General features: G+C 33.9%; 1 protein-coding gene and 1 long non-coding RNA gene across 3 annotated transcripts; one reads left to right on the forward strand and one right to left on the reverse strand.

The window, feature by feature from the left end:
* Positions 1–1,440: 1,440 nt before the first annotated feature.
* LOC112904024 lies at positions 1,441–3,752 on the forward strand. Of its 2 annotated transcripts, XM_025973077.1 has the most exons (4): positions 1,441–1,692; positions 2,361–2,620; positions 2,754–2,843; positions 2,960–3,752. In XM_025973077.1, the coding sequence occupies exons 1-4, from the start codon at positions 1,668–1,670 to the stop codon at positions 3,398–3,400; spliced, it is 816 nt and encodes a 271-aa protein (XP_025828862.1). In that variant the 5' UTR covers positions 1,441–1,667; the 3' UTR covers positions 3,401–3,752. The 2 variants fall into 2 exon arrangements, with proteins under 2 accessions (XP_025828862.1, XP_025828861.1); XM_025973076.1 differs by lacking the exon at positions 1,441–1,692 and having other exon boundaries at positions 1,699–2,620.
* Positions 3,753–3,944: 192 nt separating this feature from the next.
* LOC108739394 lies at positions 3,945–5,043 on the reverse strand. Its single transcript, XR_001938148.1, has 3 exons — positions 4,637–5,043; positions 4,315–4,580; positions 3,945–4,192 (listed from the first exon to the last, which is right to left on the reverse strand). It is a non-coding gene; the product is annotated as an uncharacterized LOC108739394 (long non-coding RNA).
* Positions 5,044–22,488: the final 17,445 nt, after the last annotated feature.

A 22,488-nucleotide genomic window follows, 5' to 3' on the forward strand; every position in this document is an offset into this window, starting at 1 on the left:
ATCGAACGATTAGTCTGCGAGAGCATAATAATAAAGTGTATCGCTTTCTATTACTAATGCAATACAATATTCTGTACCCGAAGGGTTGGTCTATAGGTGTAAATGAAAATCGTTTTGAATGTTATAAACAAGATTACTTGAAGAGGCACCGTAGGTACCTCCAAAACAAGGGTAATTATTTTTTTTATATGTTTGTGGGGTGACGTTCTGCGAGCTTTACAAAAGCAGGACACAAATATATATTTTTCGAATTTCGACCTAAATTAACACTTTGTAAGCCATCAAAATCCTAGTTCTTAAACGTACTTTTACATAACAAGCGGCACATTAAATTCGATATTGCTCATACACCCTCATACAAATTTTTAATGTAGCTTATTATGCAAAAACAAAGTTATAAGTAAATGTACCTAAGTGAATAAATCCAAAATAGACATTTTACCATTTTACTAAATCACTAAATTCACAAAAGAAACTTCTGCATTTCTTATTGTGTACTTTTTAGAGTTTTTCATAGTGTGGATACCTAGTAGGTACTTGATCAGCTTTTTTTTATTGAAATGCCTAAATATTTTGCTTAATTTGACATACGCTGTAACTTTTATGCATTTTTAATCACTCTAAATGCCATATAAGTATAAATAATATACATATGTATGTACATATAATTAAAATCGAGAGAATGCAGGTTGAGAAGGCAATTGAATAAAACTACCGATAAAAGGTCTCCTGACCTAGAGAGCACTTAATTACGAGATAATCATTTATGTAGATAATGTGTAGAAACACGTGCATAATGTACAATATAGGTGCTTATTTATAGTTAGTTATTAGGGTGGGTACGTCCCACACTCGATACATACGTACACATATACATACGTGCATATGTACGTATGTACGCTCGTAGATGTGTTTACCTATATATCTTATACTAACTGATAATGATATACGCGAATGATGTAGTCATTTAAGCAACATCAACACAACATAGGTAGATAGACAGCTTAGGTACGATTAGTCGAGTCGAATAGTTTCATTCGGACATTTTTTATTCGTTCGCACGATTGCGGATTATGTAAGTTAATATCGCAATGTTTATAAGTATCTATGGCTAACAAGTTAACGCGGGTACGTACATGTAGAGCAGTTCGACGGCGATGCGGCGATAAATGACGCGAAAATTTAGTTCCTTAAAACGGTAAAAAATTTCTATTTTTGGATTCGCGCGCAACGGCGAGAGAGGGAGACGACAACGCGACGAGTCCTTGCTACAGTTTATTTTGCTAAAGATGCGTGTAATTTGTGTTTTGTTTATTGTACATGGTATATCCCCGGTGTGACGTAAAAGAAAGAACATCAATGAACATGCTCCTGCTGTCTCACCCCCCTCCACTGTGGCCGCCGCCGTCAGGACCTATAATACAGACGATGATAGTAGAATCGCGGCATAATAATTACACAAAACACAGAGAGAAGAACCGAAGCTATAGTAGTGGAAAACTAGTCCTTTGCTGTTTGTTGATAAGTCATCAACTTTCTGCGTGCGTCTGACTGTTCGTCTCCTCCGCTCGTTTGTTCGCAATCATCGACAGTGAGAGACCCGGCTGCGGCTTCGACGTTTCCAAGAATTTATTATAAGTGAAACAACTCACCCACACCTCACATAAATGGCAGTGCGGATTTTACTCGAAGGTAATCATCATTTGTTCCAAATTGTGTTGTAAAACGCTCGCAATCGTATTGCCGCAAAAATACTTACACATCGCAAGTGCTGAATAACAGAGATGTGTCACGTTAGGTACATACTCGCGACGTCTAGATTTTTACCAGCATGCACCTCTGAGTATGCAGAAATGTGTTTAAAAAAATGTTTCAGTCGGGGTCATAAAGATCGCGAATCCATTCAAACCGTAAATAACGCGAGCATCTTTCAGTGGTCGAGTTGGGTCGGTGAGTTCAATGCGGGTGCTTCGACATACCTACATGTACCTATGTATACCAAACACAACAGTCTGGTTGCAACCGCGAAACCTCACGCGACTTCACCACTTATCGTAAGCAGCGACTGTCTGACGGACATACCGATCGTCGTGTCCGTCGAATTTTCTTATTAGATGCCAAATGGTCGCGTAATAACTAACTACAAACTTCATTACAATCAGTAATAATACAGTAACAGTAGGTAGTACCGTAACTAATGCGATCGTTACCGTGGTTTGTCATTATCCGTCGCGTTTACGCGCCCGTTCAAAATATCACCGGAATTATTCATGAATCACGGCGCGACCACCTGTTGAAATTACTACTTCCCGTCGTCGCCGTCGTTCTCGTTTTCATCAATGAATTTCGCTGTTTTGCAGGATCACTGAGGACTACCGCTGCGGCAATTGGTCTAGCGGCGCTGGTCGCAGCGTCGCTCCTATTACCCGTCGCACGTTGTGCCCCCGCACCGGTGTACGAAAATGAAGAAAAACCGTGGTGGCACAATCCCTGCAGTTATAATCCCAATAGGATACGGCATAGCAGAGGCATACCGCCAGCCGTCAAAACTCAACTCAAAACTATCGTAAATATGTTCAATAGTCGAGTGTCACAGCACGTACAGCGGTACTGTTCAAAGGTAAATTTTTAAATTCTGTGTTTTTTCACTGCTTTTAAACTCTCCTGAAAATCGGAAAATTCTCTTCTTCTCCGTAATTCTCCAATAAATAAATAAATAAATTTCACCAATGAGTGCTTTTCTTTCTTTATAGTTCGAAAGTACCGTGCACAGCAAGCAAATTAAGAAACCAGATTGGCTTCCTACAAAGAAGTTCTTCCAATCTCTTGACGATAATGTTTCGGTAAGTTTCAACAACAAATTCACTTTGCTAAAAAGGGAATCCAATTTATTTCCTTTACTAATCTGAAATAGCAAAAATTGTATAAAAGGTGAATTGTTCCTTTTTTTTGGTTAAAGGCTCTTCCGGAGTTTCATTATCAAATTCAAATTCACGCCGCGACTTTACATAAATTATGGAATATGCACATCGAGTCGGCTGTGAGTTCTTTCGACGGAATAGAACGTAGCAACTTAATGAACGACACCGCACAACATATGAAATCTCTCCTTTGTGAGGTGGAAACTGCCATGAACAGTAGCAAACTTCACAGGAAAAAATTGGTCCCGATCAATTACGTCAGCGACGTCCAGATCCCGTCGAAAACTAACTTCACTACAGGTATCGTAACTGACTGCACTTTGCTGAGAGAATACGGAAATTTTTTGCGTAAAAGCAATAAGAAGTTGTCGGGAAAAAATAGAAGAAGGAAGGCCGGGAAAACGAAGAAAGCAGGGAAGGCAGGAAAATCAGGAAAGCCGAACAAAAATAGAAAAAGGACTTTCAGACGTAGGAGTTAGTGAAGTGCGCGTGAAAATCAAAGTGAAAACAGCTCATCACACCCAAAGAGTCTTTACTACTAATTTCAACAGTATTATTATCGACCTTAGGATTAAATAATTTGACTGTGACAGTTAGCATAAGAAAAAGTGCCAGTGCTTAGAAAACAGTAAGTTCCTTTTCTACTTATGTATTAGGTATTACCTATATAGGTTTTCCAGTTGTCTGTGATACGATACGATATTTTTGTGAATCTCCTCATAATTTATTTATTTATTTTAATTTATTCGTAGCTTATAGCCTAGCAATTGCCTATTTATTATATTATTTTAATGATCATGCTTGGTCTTGCAAATTTTAAAACTTTTATATAAAAACGACTTGTGAAAGAAGGAAGTAAAAAGTCCATTCGATTAAAGTAAACTTTTATTTCATCCGAAACAAACCAACAAATCATTACATTATACCTAGGTGCCTATATTAAAAAATTAATACAACGAAACCAAAGGTAAGTGATTACCTACTTGTTTATTTATTGTTCTTCTCAAATAATATTGCACAAAAGTTTTGCACAAAACGATGAAACATTATTAAGTTGTATACTTATTACCTATTTGTAAATCTCTCAAAAGAAGACATTAATAACCCAGAAATCTTCGTATTTTTACCAATCCAAATGGTTAGAAAATCTTGGTGGTGCTTTTTCGACCACTCGTCCAATATATTTTCTTATTTTAACTTAATAACTTACGATAATTGCCTCCTTGTGGTTAATTCTTCGGTTGCACTTATTATTTCATCGATAACGACGACTGAAATTTAAAAAAACAGGCAATGAGAAAAAGACATGCCTGTGCCTGTGTACTTTCTCAACTTACTTTGATACAAAAGGAATATATTAAAACATCAGTAAATCAACATTGAAAGTAATTACCTTAATGTTTCAGTTGCATAATTGACGCGGTTTTTCCCTGGAGATCATTAATTACTTTGCTTCAAAACGGTCAATGTAAATGTTAATTAATTGTTAAAACGAAATGCATTTTTAGCCATTTAAAAAAGATAATTTAAGAGTACAGGGGTATTCAACTGAACATCGGTTAAAGGATTTTGCATTGTCCATGTATGCTAAATGAGAAATATATGCATTTTTGTGACAGGGATGAATTGAAGTTGCAGTGAAAAAACAAAGCAAATTGCCTGCAATATACATCAGATTGTAGAAATAAGTACGCATTACTTTATTTCTTTCTTACTTAATGAAAAAACTTTTCGGTTATATGTCAATCAACTTAATTTTTATGATGAGTTAGGTAGGTATTTCTTTTTTGATTGCTTGCTTATCCCTGTCCGTTTATATCGTAAATCCACTTAAAAACAAGGAAAACGCAGAAAGCATAAAAACTAAACCAGATTGGCACTATTGTAAATAGACGTAAGAATTTTGTTTCATTATCTGACAACGTCACTCTGGTCATGACAGAATCGTTTGTTATGAAATTAGTTCGTTTCAATTTGTGCCTGCATGGATGGGCAATAATTTAATTGGGCACAAACAAACGTTGATTTAAAAAACGATTCAAATATTCCAATTTCTAAAAGCGAATTCGCTTTCTTCACTGTTACAAAAAATAAAATAACATCTACGGCGGTGACGATTGAAATAAAAGTTATGGATAGATATAATATTACTACATCAGAACCTACTCCGAATTATGTAGGTAGTATTTTTTCCGGACTGCTCCGTTGTAGTCGATAGAGGTTTTCGCTTCCAAAAGATTCATCGTTTTTCGTTAACAGAGGTACCTCGAGTGCCACAGCTAGTTCAAATTATGTCACGACTAAATATGTCATCAGTATAAAGGATGTGCTCTCCAACAGCCAGGAAATAAAATAACGAGACACAAACGCTTTATAGGTATATATTTTGTAGTTTTATAAATGAAAAATGAAGGTAACGTTTAATTAATTGTACGAACGCAGATCAATTGAAAGAAATTGGTTCTTTTCTATCTGAATGTACTTAATGTAACATTTTAGTCCTTGTAATAATACTGCATCATTAGCTAATATGTAGGTGTATTTATAAAAATTTTACGCCATTAACGATTCGGAATTGACAGTTGTGTGTAATAAATTGTCGGAGTTTCACGACTTTTCTACAAACATTGGACAATCCAACACGAGCTTTTCGCTAATGTTACTATTAGGTATAATAACACACTTTTTTTAACAATTTCTCGGTTTCGATAATTAATTTTTTTCGCTTCGATAATTCTATGTAAGTCGACAGTGTTTGTCAATGCAAATTTAACGTGGAGGCTCATTACAAAGGAGTTTTATGTAAATTACTTACAATTGTCTATGTTGTAATAGGTTCCATCTTGAAGTAATTGAGAAGAATAACCAGCTTTGTTCCACGACCACAATTAATCGTATCGAGAAGTGTTTTAGTGTTGAACAGTTTTCCGATTTTAGATAACAACGGGCACAGAAAGGATGCAAATACTCTTTTGTTCGATGAAAGTTTTGTTGCCGAGTTCGCCCAAAAATCGCACGTGGGCTGAAAGACACATTTCATTGTAAAAGTCAATGTACTGGGCGAAAATAAAACGTAAAAATGATGGACAGTTTGTTTAACTAGTAAGATTTTCCAGTTTTAATTATTTCACGCACTATTGGTTTCGTACTATGAAAAATCCCAGAAGGTGTGGAATTGTTAGTAATCCTAATCATGGTCAACATGATGTTTAAAAACAACGGCTTGGCTTCTGTTTTTGCAGATTTCCTTATTCAACAACATATAAATTCTAATTCATGTCTTTTATGCGGAAATGATGGTATAAACAAACACATTTGGGATAGTTTATGATTATGTAACGAATTCTCTGGTATTACTTTACTTAAACAGATCTCATATACTAGCCACTTATTTCATACAGTAACAGTATGTACAGACTTCTTTAAGGAGCTTTTATATCGACTAAATCTCACTGACTACCATCAATCATGCATTTATCTTATTGTTGTAGAATTTAAAGCTTTTCTGGATATTTAAACATGTACCTTCCGAAACTTGTCCTAATTTCGTTTTATATTGCATTCCATTATGTGTCATATCCCACAGGGGTGCCAGTATAAAAGAAGTGGCGCCTGCTATGTACCGATTGCTGCTCGCGGCTCGCTCTCACAACAAATTTATTTATTTATTTATTGAACGATACCTTGAATTCGATTCTTTTTCACTATTTGTTGCACACACCAAATCTAATGTGCATACATTAATTTATTTCATTTAAATAAATGATTAAATAAACTCCAGCAAATTTCAGATAGTAACACCCCGTACAGAGCGAATTCGATTCAATAATTCGCCAATAAGCGACTATGTAATCAATGTTGAAAACAATTTGTTCTTGATAGGTGCATTTAAAAAAAGTATCTAACAATCCAGAAGAACGAGTTTGCCACAATAGTGTGAAGAATTTGGGCAAGGCAACAAAAGAAAACAGTTACAAGATGCAACGTTTTGTCTTGGGACAATGTGATCACGTTGTTCTTCCGCGATGTTTTGTACACGCACCTATATGGATTAGTGATTAATGCTGGTCCGATTGGGTTGAATATGTAACAGATCGTACGATTAACATTATTTCTGTACACCATACCGCTAAATGGGAATACTACACGAATTTAAACAGAAATCCATGACATCAATAGCACTACCATCTATCTATCTATTAGGTAGGAACATACTCGTATAGCATTCCCGTTCTGGATCAAATGGCTACCTGTCAAGGAATTTCTACTTGTACGAACACACCAATAAAAGGTTAAAGCGTTTGTAACATTGGCAGTGGCTAATTTATTTAAAATGGACCGTACTTCAATGTACCAGTTCCTTTTTTAAAGTTGATACAGAAACCTCTTTCTTTAGTACAACAGATTTATATTCTACTTGATGGTATTTGAGAACGCAAACGTTTATAAAATAATCCAAAACTGTATTTGGATTAAACACATAGGTAGGTGGATGAATCGGTTCCCTCATTAAACAAATCACTGTAGGCGATTTATTTGAGCATAAAACTTAAAAACAACAGCATAAATTGAGCTGTATATGTAATTTAGTGAAACAACCAGACGTGGATCGAAATTTCGATCTTATTAGATCTCACCAGCACTCTATAGGCTAGTATACCGAATGTACCGAATTTGCTGAACATGAGATACTTCGATGTAACTTAATAACTTATTCTATTTTCATTTCAGCAAAGTAAACGATTTTATGTTGTTAAATTTCTTCCGGATTTTCTATTCTATAAACTTTAATACAATTGATTATGATACCAAAATTAATCGTTACTGTTTACCTATACTCATCGTAGAAATACGTTCATACGTAAATTTCTAACTCAATCCACAAGAAATTTGTGGTTAATTACCTCAATGAAATTACATTTCCATTTGAGGCATGAACAAGTTATGAGTATTCCATAATTAATTGTTCTTTTAGGACCATGTTCTTTTATTCCGAGGAATTGTCAGTTCTGATTAAATTACATCATAGGTTTATACAATAAAATATGTATACTTACTATTACTATCAGTATTAGGTACGTATCTACTTACATGTATTTTTTATTACAAACACATATACCTAAACAATCATCTTTGCGGTTCTATAAACGTTATTTTGATTGATATTTACTTAATTAGATAATTAAAAATATTATGGAAACGTTGTTGTTATTCCTACTTTTATTTATATATTTAAATATATTTCAAATTCATTGAACGTACTCAAAATTTCTGAAAAGTTTTCTTTGGAATTCACGTTGATACTTGAACACTTACATCACCAGTATTGTACTGAGGTAGGTACCTATCTATTATCTATCGCAGACATGTTCAAGTTAAGTGCATATTTTTACGTTTAAATTGTAAACTCATACCTGTTCGCCTATCACATACCATTGAGCAATGACGTTATTATATGTTTAGTTTCCTTTTCCGCACAGACTGGGAAATCCGAGGTAGAAAATATACCCGAACAATTAACGCCATTATTTTCTTATCCTCATAACGTCAACAAAATATTGTTTACTACATTGTGAATATTTTATCGTATTGTTTATGCAAAAGGTTCGAAATGCAAAAGAGTCGATCTGATCTATCGGAGGTGAACAGTACAGATAGAAAAGTAATGTTGTTCAAGTAAACCAAGTAAATGTAAGCACTATTTGAATTTTAATCCATCATTTATTCAGGTAGTTCGGTAATTATTCTACTCTGACCATATTTGATATACGCAGAAAATACCAGTTTATTGAAATTATAAATAAATAAATACATGACTCTGGTAGCAACGTTTTTAGTTTCTTTTTCAAAGACTATTTATAATAATAAGTCATACACACGAATTTATTAAACTCGAAACTAAACTTAGGTATAACGAATCTTTTTGACAAGGATTAATTCACCGCTGTCAAAAGTATCATAAATCTCATTAAAGAATAGAGACAGCCTACACCTCAACATGGCAATTCAATTGAAAACTAGAAATAAGAATACTTAATTGGTGCATCGCTTCAGGCTGATACAAACAAAAGAGAAGCGTCTACAATCGTTTAAATTTTTCAAATGGCACTTTTATTTTTAACACTGAAATCGTTATTTCCGAAAAATAATAAATAGAGCAGAAAACATCAAACATCATTTGGTCATTATCCTAACAGCTAACAGTTTAAAACGTAAACTCTTCAATGAAATTAATATTCGCACTTGATATGTATGATGATGACGCGACGTTTGAAAGTTTAAATTTCGATTAGACTTCGTAAGTGCTCGATTGCTATGTAATATATGCGGAAAAATAACTCTACTGGTGTTACAGCTTTTCACGACAGTATAATTACAAGCAAATGTATTTACATTTTACGTTGCCCGAGGCTCAGACACTCGGCCGCGACTACCGTAGACTTNTTCTTCAACGGCGCACCGTTGCTGAATGCTAAATGTCAGGTAAAATTGAAAGAATAAAGGCAGTTTCTCGTGAATCTTCTGATTTTCTGTCTCCTTGAAAATTCAAACTGCATATTTTGCGTTGATTCCCAGTTTACCTCACTAAAAGAAGAAACTCAAGTATAGCACATGTAGGTGTTTCATTTTTTTTGCCGCTCTTTTTTTTTTTCAATAATTTGTTGAGAGTATTATAAAAACTCAAGTGAAGAGTTTAAACCTTTTGAGTTGCTACTTTTACCGAACATATCGACGAATAGCATTAGAAATATGTATTGATAAAAATACTTCGGCGTATCTTAATTTGTTTGTGAGTTTTCCGTTTACTACAATGCCTGGATTAATTTTATGTAGGACCCTGCAAAAATGTCGAAAAGTAGTGACAACAAGCTCTATTTCTATTCTAACTTAATATGTATGTTCTTGGAATTTTTGTTGTTCGTTAATGTCATTCATATTTGTGATTACTCTAACGTCTGTACCATTAATCTCCGATTCTTAATGAGTCTGTAAAGTCTGGATTTATCAAGTGCCTTCTAATAATCATCGCAAACAATCCATATGAACTTTACAATGGATATTGCAACATCTTTCTATATGGGTCTTGTTACAAAACTTTTTCGAAAGTCAAATTGATAACAAAATATACGTCTAATCGGACGTAGGTATATCATCATTAAGATATAATTAGATGGATTTTAGTTTATATTCAAGTCACAGATGCATATCTAAACCTTTGGCATCTCCCTATTTTAAAGGTGCTTCATAACAAGAAGGTATGTCTTGAACGTTTCCAGCGGTGATGCGTTCTGCTTCCAAGACATGGCATCCTAAAAGTCGGTGCTTCCGTCCATTCACTGCTGCAAATGCAAAAGGCAGGTTTTAGCCCAATTTGGTGTTTATATTTTTACTTTCAGAAGTTTAGGGGTGGATCTAGTCAAAGGAAATGAATCGATGCATAAATTTACAAGGATTCCCTGCCATTACCGTACACTCCAGATCTTCCATCACACATTACGTAAAATAAAATAAGTTCACATTTTAATCATCTCAGTGACTATTAATCTGGGGTCCCCGAACACCATAACTATGAATTACTTCCGAAATTGTGTCCTCAAGAGCTCAACGGGACGTTGTGCACCATTAGTACCTAGTTCTGCGACAATTCTTAAATTCAGAAATCCATTTTAGGTTAAGTACATTTTTTGATTTCAAAAGCAGTTAGATAAATTTTTCTAACGGACATATACTCTGTAATGGCATACTTTTTCAGTTTTCCTGTTTCTACGAAAATGATAAAAGCTTCTTCTGCCAAGCGCATATACTACTAGAGCCTATTCTGAAATTTGTTAGATCAAAAACTAGTAAGGAGTAGCCCTATGAAAAGTCACCTTTTGGAAACATATGAAACTTCGCACCTTGCCCTTGTATGTGCATTGTGGACATTTGTTGAAATTATAGATAAACAACCCACTAATAAAATAAACTTTTACTCCATTTACTTACTCTACATTTTTATGCATATTTTACATTGTTTTTAATGCCACTGTCCTGTTTAAGAGGCTGCAACCTTTTAGCGTGGAACCTCTGACAATGAGACAAATCATTGATTAAACAGTATCTGATGGTAGTATGTACGAACTGTTCGCATAACTATCGCCTTTCAATCGACACGTACCATCACCAATGATAGCAATTTTCACTCGGATCTGTTGAGAAGAAACTGTTTACGTAAGAATATAATTTTTCATCATCGATATCTGTTTCCTCATATTGCTTCAGTAGTCTCAGAAATCCTTTCTAAACGTACAATGTTCTCCTAGTATTAAATAAACAAGAAAATTAACTGCACACCTAATAAATAAAACTGTTTTTTTGGAAGAATATCACAAATGCTCAAAATATTGTTCCGCCTTTCATATGCTATGCTGTTTTGTTAGCGACATTAATAATGATAGTGAAACTGGAAGACGAATTTGTAATTATGTTATACGACGAATGAAAACAGAAAAGTCGGATTCTCGTAATGTGGGATTATTCTTTCTTATAATAGGTACTTGAATATGATAATTATTATTGATAAATAGACAGTATTTTAAAATGAAGATATGGGTTATAATTTAATTATGTTTGTTTAACTACTGCGAATATATTATTTGTCAGTAATAGATCTCGTTCTTTCTATCGAAACAATTTCACGATGAGTATTGATTAATGGAAGTCAAATCTGCTGCTTGCTTGGTGACGGGTATTGTTCCACTCTGAATCTAGAATTTTATCCGACAGTTACAGTTAGAACAGGCTGGGTACTTTTTCAAGAAAAACTGCAATTTTTTGAACTTGAATTTCATTTATAGCAATGCAAAATTGTGGGAAAGCTCATAGAAAAACAATTACAAAGATATATAGTGGTTATAATTCAAAATAGAAATATTCGAACGTTTCGAAAATAGCTTCAATAAAAGTTTCTAAATTTTAGAAACATGTTATTTGAAATGGAAGCCCTGCTCTTCTGCAACAATGGCATAGGTGGGGAACTAAACCAATGTATACGACTATAAAGCCGATAGAAAGTTCTTCAGCGCGAAGTAACTCGCAAAATAGACGCAGCAAGACAGACGGTTGTTTGTCCAGTGTGAAGTGAAACCAGACGTGGCTAAAGTTATTATAGATATCGTAATGATTATTAACTGTGTATTATTTGCGATCACCGTTTCCTACACCTACGGATATCCGCAGTCTGATTTCCATCGTAAGTTATTATGGGCTTCCGCTCTTACCTGTTGTGCATATGTATGTGTGGAGTGAAAGTGAAATTTTTCTCTCAGCGGATCAGATGCTACTGCCATTATGAAGAGCTTCATTAAGTACCCCGTTTCACACATTCATAATCACTATGGGGAAAATGTTATTCAATATTTTTCACTAATCTACTCGTTTTCCTTTAGAAAAGTTTAAAATGTTTAATTATAGTTTTCACCCTAGTAAAGATTCACTTCAGTTTTCAAATAAATTGATCTAATCTAATCTTAATGGATATTGAAGTTGTCAGTTCTGCACATTTCCACATTTATTATTTATTTATAACTAAAGAATTAACCTACATAATTATAAAAAAAATGTCTGGGATAGTGCAAATTGTTTTGACTACAAAAAATAAAATTTAGTGTGCATAGTTTTCGGGAAACAAGTAACTTTGAGTTTACGAATTTTTGCTGAATTTGTTTTTCATAGTGCCACCGATACTCGTTGAGCCATCTCATGGCCAGGGAAACAACCGATTGCAACGCCAACATTAACATCTGCAGCTACCACAGCTGCATTAGAAGATTTCTGAAACGCTCAGAACGGATCTTATTTCACAAGTTTTCTGTAATTCTCTTTCACTGGCAGAACCGTTAATGAAAACACAAGGATGTACTTCACTAAAAATCCGATAGCCTCGTTAGTGACCTAAGCGCACTCAAATGAGTTTTGGCTAGGCGTTATACCTACACGTGGCAAAATTCATTAAAAAAAAGAAGAAAACAGAAATCAATGACTAAACTAATCGGATGTTTCGAACGCAACACATTACTGACGTTAGGAAACATGTTATTGCAAATAATGAATATTACTTTTTTGGTACCGAATTAACTGACGACTGACTAAAATTTTAATTTAAAGAATGCTGCAATTGTCACACAATATGTTATAAGCCATGGCACACGCAATGACACTTTTGACTTCACAATCTGTGGAGCATCTTTTGCATTTCTTCATGAGCTCTGTCACAAGGTATCCTTAATTTAAGGAGCCGGTTTACCTTCTTTACCTTGTCGTAATAAAAAGAGTTGATACCAAAATTACAATTACTGTTTATTAGGTACATTTATTGGATAATGGATTCAGTAAAGTCTATTACCAACCTAAATTAAGATAACAGGACGCTCAGAATATGAACGCATTTATTAAAGGTTGATTTATATGAAAAAGAACCTAATATTAACAATAACCAGAGGGTATTCTTTAACCTAATGCTGCTCTTTTGATAAGTCCTTCAAACAACGTGCTTTCATTTTCAGTTTTAATTTCGAACATCGCATGATGAGCTTAATCAGTTGGTTGTTGCGGTAGACTTATACTTACATTGTGGTTTTAATATGTTCCTGTCAAGTCAATAAACTTTATTATGTTGAATTCCTCATAAATTGCTGCTGTGCCTATAGGTAAAGTAAATGTTGTAGTATAGGTGTTATCGTCATTACGACATGTTACCAAATTCATTTTTTATGTATGAATTAAATTGCTTTAGTGAAACCTACAAAGAAATTCGGTCAAAAACGACAATATGAAAATAACAAAGGCGTCATCTACAATCTGCACCATTTTAATGGGTCACCTCAAAAAATATTGCATAAACTGGACAATTACAGTTTTTCAAACACATACGTGATTGAACAGAAGGAGGAATAGTGTGTGCTAATTGTATTACCAACTTTCTGAACTGTAACCTCGCGGTCGTACAGACTGATCAATTCCTTTCGCTATAGGTAGATAACTATACAATAAAATTTCTCTTTCGCACACGTGCAAACAAGTACTTGAATTTTCATCGATTAAATTACAGGATTAATAGTTTACGTGATGAATATTATGTAAAGATAAATTAAGAAATTATGGAAGAACACGCTTAAAAACAATTTATTCTCTGCTGAATAATGGCGAATGGTCACCCAAAAAAGTGCGAATTCAAGGCTGAGAACGTTTTTATTGTTATTATCGATAATGAAATAACAATAATACTTACCTGTACGATTTATCGAATATTTCCTTTCCACAAATGGCACGCTGTAGGTGCTGCTTACCATTAATAACTGTTACAAAAAAGTGTTATTTTCGATGTAGTGTTTAAGGCTTTTTTTCCCCCAATAAAATCCAAAAGCAGACTCTGGTTTTGGCTAGCCAGTAAAGACAATGTAGGTATTTGGTTACAAATTTTCAATCCTCCTTTCATCAAACATGCGCTGAACACGCTTTTCTTTAATTTTTAACCAGCATCAGCCGAAATACGAATTTTCATGTGTTGCACAAACATCTTCCCATTCATTTAGTGACTTTCAAAAACGCAGTACAAAATATATGTTCATCCATTTAGTACATACAAACTTTCATGTGTTTAGAGGATTGAAATTTTCATACATCACTTTTATATGGAGAAAGGGGGGATTCTATCTCTTATTAATGAGTAACTCTCAAAAAAACAGTACAAAACACATGCTCATCAGCATTTCGAATAGAGACTTTAAAACAAACTTTCATGTCTCTAATAACTTCAAAGGATTTGAATTTTCATAAAACAACTTTATAGTCTCTTAATTCGCCTAGGGGATGAATTGCCTAAAAGCCAAATGCCAATTCTCACATTTCTAATTTCAGTTCTGGCCGTTCATTATGTTTGATGCTACTTGTTTTATTTCAGGAAGTTAGTTAAATTATGTACCTAACCTTTTCTTCCATTTTTCTTTCTGTCTCTCTGTTTCTGTGAATACTGTTAGGTTATCGCAATGTATAAAAATGAATATGATTATTGAGTTACAAGTTTATTTATGGTTTCTGGAGTTTCAAAAAAAAGAATGGAATCAATGATTGTACAGTGTTATGGAACAATAATTTTTCCAGAATTGAAACCGCAAATAGTGATTTTTGCGATTCAATTATTGATTCATTTTTGTAAGGAGTAACTTATCGTGAGTTGAGGTTGAGGATCCAAAGATCGAAATGCGCTATTGGTCATGATTTATTTATCGTGGTTCAACTGTTGATAAGTTTTTCGTGGTAATAACTTATCGTGACTTAAAACCCAAGACATGAGTATTCAGATATTAAAATGTCTAGTCATAATTGTGCTCCATTAAAGTTGATTATGCAACTTTTGGATTGCGGAATTATCTGTGCTTCTTAAAAAAAGTGGGAGCATTGCATTGTACCGTATGGTATAATAATTTTACTCCAACTGAACTCAATAATGTTTGTGGTTGACAAATGTTTGTTGTTAGTAATTGGTATTGAGGTTGCAACTAATCTTGACCAAAGACATGAGTATCCAGAGCTCGAAATGCATTACTAGTAGTGATGATCCTTAGAAGGTATTAGTGTAATTTTTTAGATAGCAGTGCATCTAAAACAATGGGTATATTGCTACTGTAAAAACTCTATTCTTTGCTCCATTAAACGTTTCGTTTAACTTTAAATCCTTAAGTGTGAAGGAAACATTTTGAAAATGCTATATTTTGTTAGTAGAATTGGAGCATCCAGAGCTCAAGTAATTCTGCTGTTTTCGGCAAAAATATATTTCTAAGGGGTAAAAACTATTGATGAGTATTCACGTTAGTGATGTGAGGGAAGAATGTCAGGATGATGAGGCTTTAATAAAAGGAACTGTTCTTCAACGGCGCACCGTTGCTGAATGCTAAATGTCAGGTAAAATTGAAAGAATAAAGGCAGTTTCTCGTGAATCTTCTGATTTTCTGTCTCCTTGAAAATTCAAACTGCATATTTTGCGTTGATTCCCAGTTTACCTCACTAAAAGAAGAAACTCAAGTATAGCACATGTAGGTGTTTCATTTTTTTTGCCGCTCTTTTTTTTTTTCAATAATTTGTTGAGAGTATTATAAAAACTCAAGTGAAGAGTTTAAACCTTTTGAGTTGCTACTTTTACCGAACATATCGACGAATAGCATTAGAAATATGTATTGATAAAAATACTTCGGCGTATCTTAATTTGTTTGTGAGTTTTCCGTTTACTACAATGCCTGGATTAATTTTATGTAGGACCCTGCAAAAATGTCGAAAAGTAGTGACAACAAGCTCAATTTCTATTCTAACTTAATATGTATGTTCTTGGAATTTTTGTTGTTCGTTAATGTCATTCATATTTGTGATTACTCTAACGTCTGTACCATTAATCTCCGATTCTTAATGAGTCTGTAAAGTCTGGATTTATCAAGTGCCTTCTAATAATCATCGCAAACAATCCATATGAACTTTACAATGGATATTGCAACATCTTTCTATATGGGTCTTGTTACAAAACTTTTTCGAAAGTCAAATTGATAACAAAATATACGTCTAATCGGACGTAGGTATATCATCATTAAGATATAATTAGATGGATTTTAGTTTATATTCAAGTCACAGATGCATATCTAAACCTTTGGCATCTCCCTATTTTAAAGGTGCTTCATAACAAGAAGGTATGTCTTGAACGTTTCCAGCGGTGATGCGTTCTGCTTCCAAGACATGGCATCCTAAAAGTCGGTGCTTCCGTCCATTCACTGCTGCAAATGCAAAAGGCAGGTTTTAGCCCAATTTGGTGTTTATATTTTTACTTTCAGAAGTTTAGGGGTGGATCTAGTCAAAGGAAATGAATCGATGCATAAATTTACAAGGATTCCCTGCCATTACCGTACACTCCAGATCTTCCATCACACATTACGTAAAATAAAATAAGTTCACATTTTAATCATCTCAGTGACTATTAATCTGGGGTCCCCGAACACCATAACTATGAATTACTTCCGAAATTGTGTCCTCAAGAGCTCAACGGGACGTTGTGCACCATTAGTACCTAGTTCTGCGACAATTCTTAAATTCAGAAATCCATTTTAGGTTAAGTACATTTTTTGATTTCAAAAGCAGTTAGATAAATTTTTCTAACGGACATATACTCTGTAATGGCATACTTTTTCAGTTTTCCTGTTTCTACGAAAATGATAAAAGCTTCTTCTGCCAAGCGCATATACTACTAGAGCCTATTCTGAAATTTGTTAGATCAAAAACTAGTAAGGAGTAGCCCTATGAAAAGTCACCTTTTGGAAACATATGAAACTTCGCACCTTGCCCTTGTATGTGCATTGTGGACATTTGTTGAAATTATAGATAAACAACCCACTAATAAAATAAACTTTTACTCCATTTACTTACTCTACATTTTTATGCATATTTTACATTGTTTTTAATGCCACTGTCCTGTTTAAGAGGCTGCAACCTTTTAGCGTGGAACCTCTGACAATGAGACAAATCATTGATTAAACAGTATCTGATGGTAGTATGTACGAACTGTTCGCATAACTATCGCCTTTCAATCGACACGTACCATCACCAATGATAGCAATTTTCACTCGGATCTGTTGAGAAGAAACTGTTTACGTAAGAATATAATTTTTCATCATCGATATCTGTTTCCTCATATTGCTTCAGTAGTCTCAGAAATCCTTTCTAAACGTACAATGTTCTCCTAGTATTAAATAAACAAGAAAATTAACTGCACACCTAATAAATAAAACTGTTTTTTTGGAAGAATATCGCAAATGCTCAAAATATTGTTCCGCCTTTCATATGCTATGCTGTTTTGTTAGCGACATTAATAATGATAGTGAAACTGGAAGACGAATTTGTAATTATGTTATACGACGAATGAAAACAGAAAAGTCGGATTCTCGTAATGTGGGATTATTCTTTCTTATAATAGGTACTTGAATATGATAATTATTATTGATAAATAGACAGTATTTTAAAATGAAGATATGGGTTATAATTTAATTATGTTTGTTTAACTACTGCGAATATATTATTTGTCAGTAATAGATCTCGTTCTTTCTATCGAAACAATTTCACGATGAGTATTGATTAATGGAAGTCAAATCTGCTGCTTGCTTGGTGACGGGTATTGTTCCACTCTGAATCCAGAATTTTATCCGACAGTTACAGTTAGAACAGGCTGGGTACTTTTTCAAGAAAAACTGCAATTTTTTGAACTTGAATTTCATTTATAGCAATGCAAAATTGTGGGAAAGCTCATAGAAAAACAATTACAAAGATATATAGTGGTTATAATTCAAAATAGAAATATTCGAACGTTTCGAAAATAGCTTCAATAAAAGTTTCTAAATTTTAGAAACATGTTATTTGAAATGGAAGCCCTGCTCTTCTGCAACAATGGCATAGGTGGGGAACTAAACCAATGTATACGACTATAAAGCCGATAGAAAGTTCTTCAGCGCGAAGTAACTCGCAAAATAGACGCAGCAAGACAGACGGTTGTTTGTCCAGTGTGAAGTGAAACCAGACGTGGCTAAAGTTATTATAGATATCGTAATGATTATTAACTGTGTATTATTTGCGATCACCGTTTCCTACACCTACGGATATCCGCAGTCTGATTTCCATCGTAAGTTATTATGGGCTTCCGCTCTTACCTGTTGTGCATATGTATGTGTGGAGTGAAAGTGAAATTTTTCTCTCAGCGGATCAGATGCTACTGCCATTATGAAGAGCTTCATTAAGTACCCCGTTTCACACATTCATAATCACTATGGGGAAAATGTTATTCAATATTTTTCACTAATCTACTCGTTTTCCTTTAGAAAAGTTTAAAATGTTTAATTATAGTTTTCACCCTAGTTAAGATTCACTNTATACGCAGAAAATACCAGTTTATTGAAATTATAAATAAATAAATACATGACTCTGGTAGCAACGTTTTTAGTTTCTTTTTCAAAGACTATTTATAATAATAAGTCATACACACGAATTTATTAAACTCGAAACTAAACTTAGGTATAACGAATCTTTTTGACAAGGATTAATTCACCGCTGTCAAAAGTATCATAAATCTCATTAAAGAATAGAGACAGCCTACACCTCAACATGGCAATTCAATTGAAAACTAGAAATAAGAATACTTAATTGGTGCATCGCTTCAGGCTGATACAAACAAAAGAGAAGCGTCTACAATCGTTTAAATTTTTCAAATGGCACTTTTATTTTTAACACTGAAATCGTTATTTCCGAAAAATAATAAATAGAGCAGAAAACATCAAACATCATTTGGTCATTATCCTAACAGCTAACAGTTTAAAACGTAAACTCTTCAATGAAATTAATATTCGCACTTGATATGTATGATGATGACGCGACGTTTGAAAGTTTAAATTTCGATTAGACTTCGTAAGTGCTCGATTGCTATGTAATATATGCGGAAAAATAACTCTACTGGTGTTACAGCTTTTCACGACAGTATAATTACAAGCAAATGTATTTACATTTTACGTTGCCCGAGGCTCAGACACTCGGCCGCGACAACCGTAGACTTGTCGGCGCTGAAGCACATACACATTTATAAGTATATACATGTTGCTATGAACGTGTTTTATAGTACAAAATGATATTAATCAAATGGTCAAGTATCCACGTGAATTTAGTCTATAACCAAGAATGTGATTGTGAGAGACGAACGAACTGTAATCAACAGCATTAAAAAGAGTACATTAAAATCGTGCTCTGACTCGTTTTTACCATCAAATCAATTGTGTTTTATACGCTAGAGGTTAAATCAACGATAATTAATTTAAATTAACTGTTTCGAATCATATTTTTTAATTTGATTTTCATTCCTGCGGCTGATCATTTTCCAGAGTATTTTGCTGGGTATCCGATAATCGCGTACCACCCTTACCAACTCTCCAAATCAATCATTAAGTCCCCCTCAAAAGTCGTTTAAACTCCAAATTAATGAAATTTTAACTGTTGGAATGGCGGATTTTCAATCAAACAGTGAGTTTATAAACACTAAAAGTCCACAAAATGACAAAATCATACTAAAAAGTTATTATTAATCGAAACCTTATCAGTAGTAGTTCGGTCATGCAGATGTATTCTTGTTCACTGGAAACTTCCCAAAAGTTACAATTTTACTATTAGTTCTGCGAATAAGCGTTACAATAATAAAGTACATTCGGAGGTCACTTCTGCTTGCCTTGCCTTGCCCTTTATAATACACATACAACTAATTGGAGAAGCAAGCGAACATTTTATAACTTTAGTATGCATTTATTTTCTCTAAATCCATTTATTACCCCATGGACTTGTTCCGTTATGTCTGATCTTTTTCTCAAATCATTTCACAAACAACTGTTATTTACAACAAGCAGCCTGTTTCACTATCCGACGTTTGTTTGTTTATCAATTAAATATAATTAGACCATTAGAGTATTCATTAATTAAGTTAAATGGTGAATGGGATGTGGAAAAAATTAGCAAATTCCTCCTCCAACTTTCGAACAGAAACAATCACTTAAGTAACGGTTAAGCTTGGAAGATTTGGTTTTTTCCATTCCAATACTACCTACTTAACTCCTCACCAGCACAACCTAGTAGCTAATTCTAAAGAGAAGAAAAATGTAACTAATGTATTGCATAAGTGTTTACCGCTGATTGTATCAATAATAACTGTTTAAGTGTAATTACATGAAGGGTGTTTCTTTGTTATTTTGAAATTTCTTCCTCATTCATAGACAGTTTTTATGAATATGACATGGAGAAGGTAAATGTATACAACAATGGTTCCGAGACCACGTACCAATTTTTTTATTTTGTGTAGATCGCCCCTTCCCCCACCTTCACAATATGCAATTGTTACAAATTCATCAACTTGAAATGCGTTGTTGGTGTAGCGCTTCGACAGAGGGCGATCTCATCATTGATCTCAAATTTTTCCTTGATTAAGGCATGCAGTCACATAAGGATCCCTAAATCTAGCTCAAAATCTTCATCTTCCTTCACATAACGAGCTGCTAAAACGGGATCCATTGTCCTGGAGTCACATTTACATCTCATGCACCTACAATTTAATTTTTGTTGACATGGACCCCTTGCAGTTCAGAGTTGATCTTTGCGATGGCGATATAAACCATTTCAGTAGACATATACACATACATGTGTGTCGTTCTAGATATGTAGAAAAAAATACTAAAAGAAAAACAGTTTTTGCTTTAAATAAAATGACATCCTTGTCTGAAGTATCCAAAACAATAAGTATATGACAGACAAAATGGAAAGATGAAGGTGCAATAGAACCCAAATCGAGATGCCAGTAAGAGTTGTTGAAGAAGTTTTCCGAATTTCCGGTGATATTCAATATAGGTTAATGTGTATTGGCTTCTGTATTGTAAGTATGATTAAATAATATTCCAGCAAGAATCATATTGTACATATATGTATGGAAGCGCAGCAAGAGTTACTAATAACGAAAGCGCTAGGAATGATCAGACGTTTGCAGATATATTTGCATTAGTATTTAAACCTCTTGTTTCCTCTATTAAGAGCAACTTTAATTAACACATGTTTTGAAAGACAATGTACTTTACTCGTAACATTCTAACGATGAGCTTAACACAATAGCAAACACGGAATGCCTCCTAATTTGCTAATTTTCACACTTTGTGTAATTAAATGCTCAAGAGATTTATTTTAAGAATTATCATAAACAATTCTGTACCATAATAGATGGATGGACACAGTTTCAACAAAAGTTCAATGTACAACACAATCTCTCTCGGCGTATAAAATCTCAGTCACTTCCCTGTTTTTTAATAAGGAAACAGAAATCGATAACTGACTCTCATTAATTTATCTTATTATGTGGAAATTCAAACTAAAATGATTAGGTTTTGCTTCAGATAAAGGATTTTCATGAACGATCCTAGTGCATATCCCTGTAGGATTGGTTACTACCTTAATCGGGATTGTTTGTCTAATTTATTTTTTTATTTTCAGCAATATATTTTAAAGTAATTCTTTACTCAATCTTCTTCTGGAAAAAAGTTATAAACCAATCTGGAATATTTAGATAACTAGCACATCTGATGTGCAGCTTCTAGATCTGACTTGTAAAATGTATCCAGAAATCTTTAAAGCACGTAACGAATTTTTCCGCAACTTTTCAACAAAAAGAAGAAAAACAAACTGAGATGCCCCCCCCCCTTTAACTTTTATATTTGTTTTTAATTGAGTAGTCACTTCCTTGTGGTTCAGAGTAATCCGCTTCAGTTTTTACTGTCTTTCAGATACAAAACCTTTTTCCATTTATTGTCAAGCAATTGACAAATAGCCGTTGGAAAGAAATAATGGAAATGCCTTTAGCAGTGGATTTTCCAAATTGTTAGTTAGCGTTTCTGTTAGATAAATCTCCCAGTCCAGCTTCGATCTATAACAAAGATCAAATTGAAAAGCAGCTTTCTTGAGATATATAGATACTTGAACACTT

Source organism: Agrilus planipennis, unplaced genomic scaffold (assembly GCF_000699045.2).
Source record: "Agrilus planipennis isolate EAB-ADULT unplaced genomic scaffold, Apla_2.0 scaffold123, whole genome shotgun sequence".
Lineage (NCBI taxonomy): Eukaryota > Metazoa > Arthropoda > Insecta > Coleoptera > Buprestidae > Agrilus > Agrilus planipennis.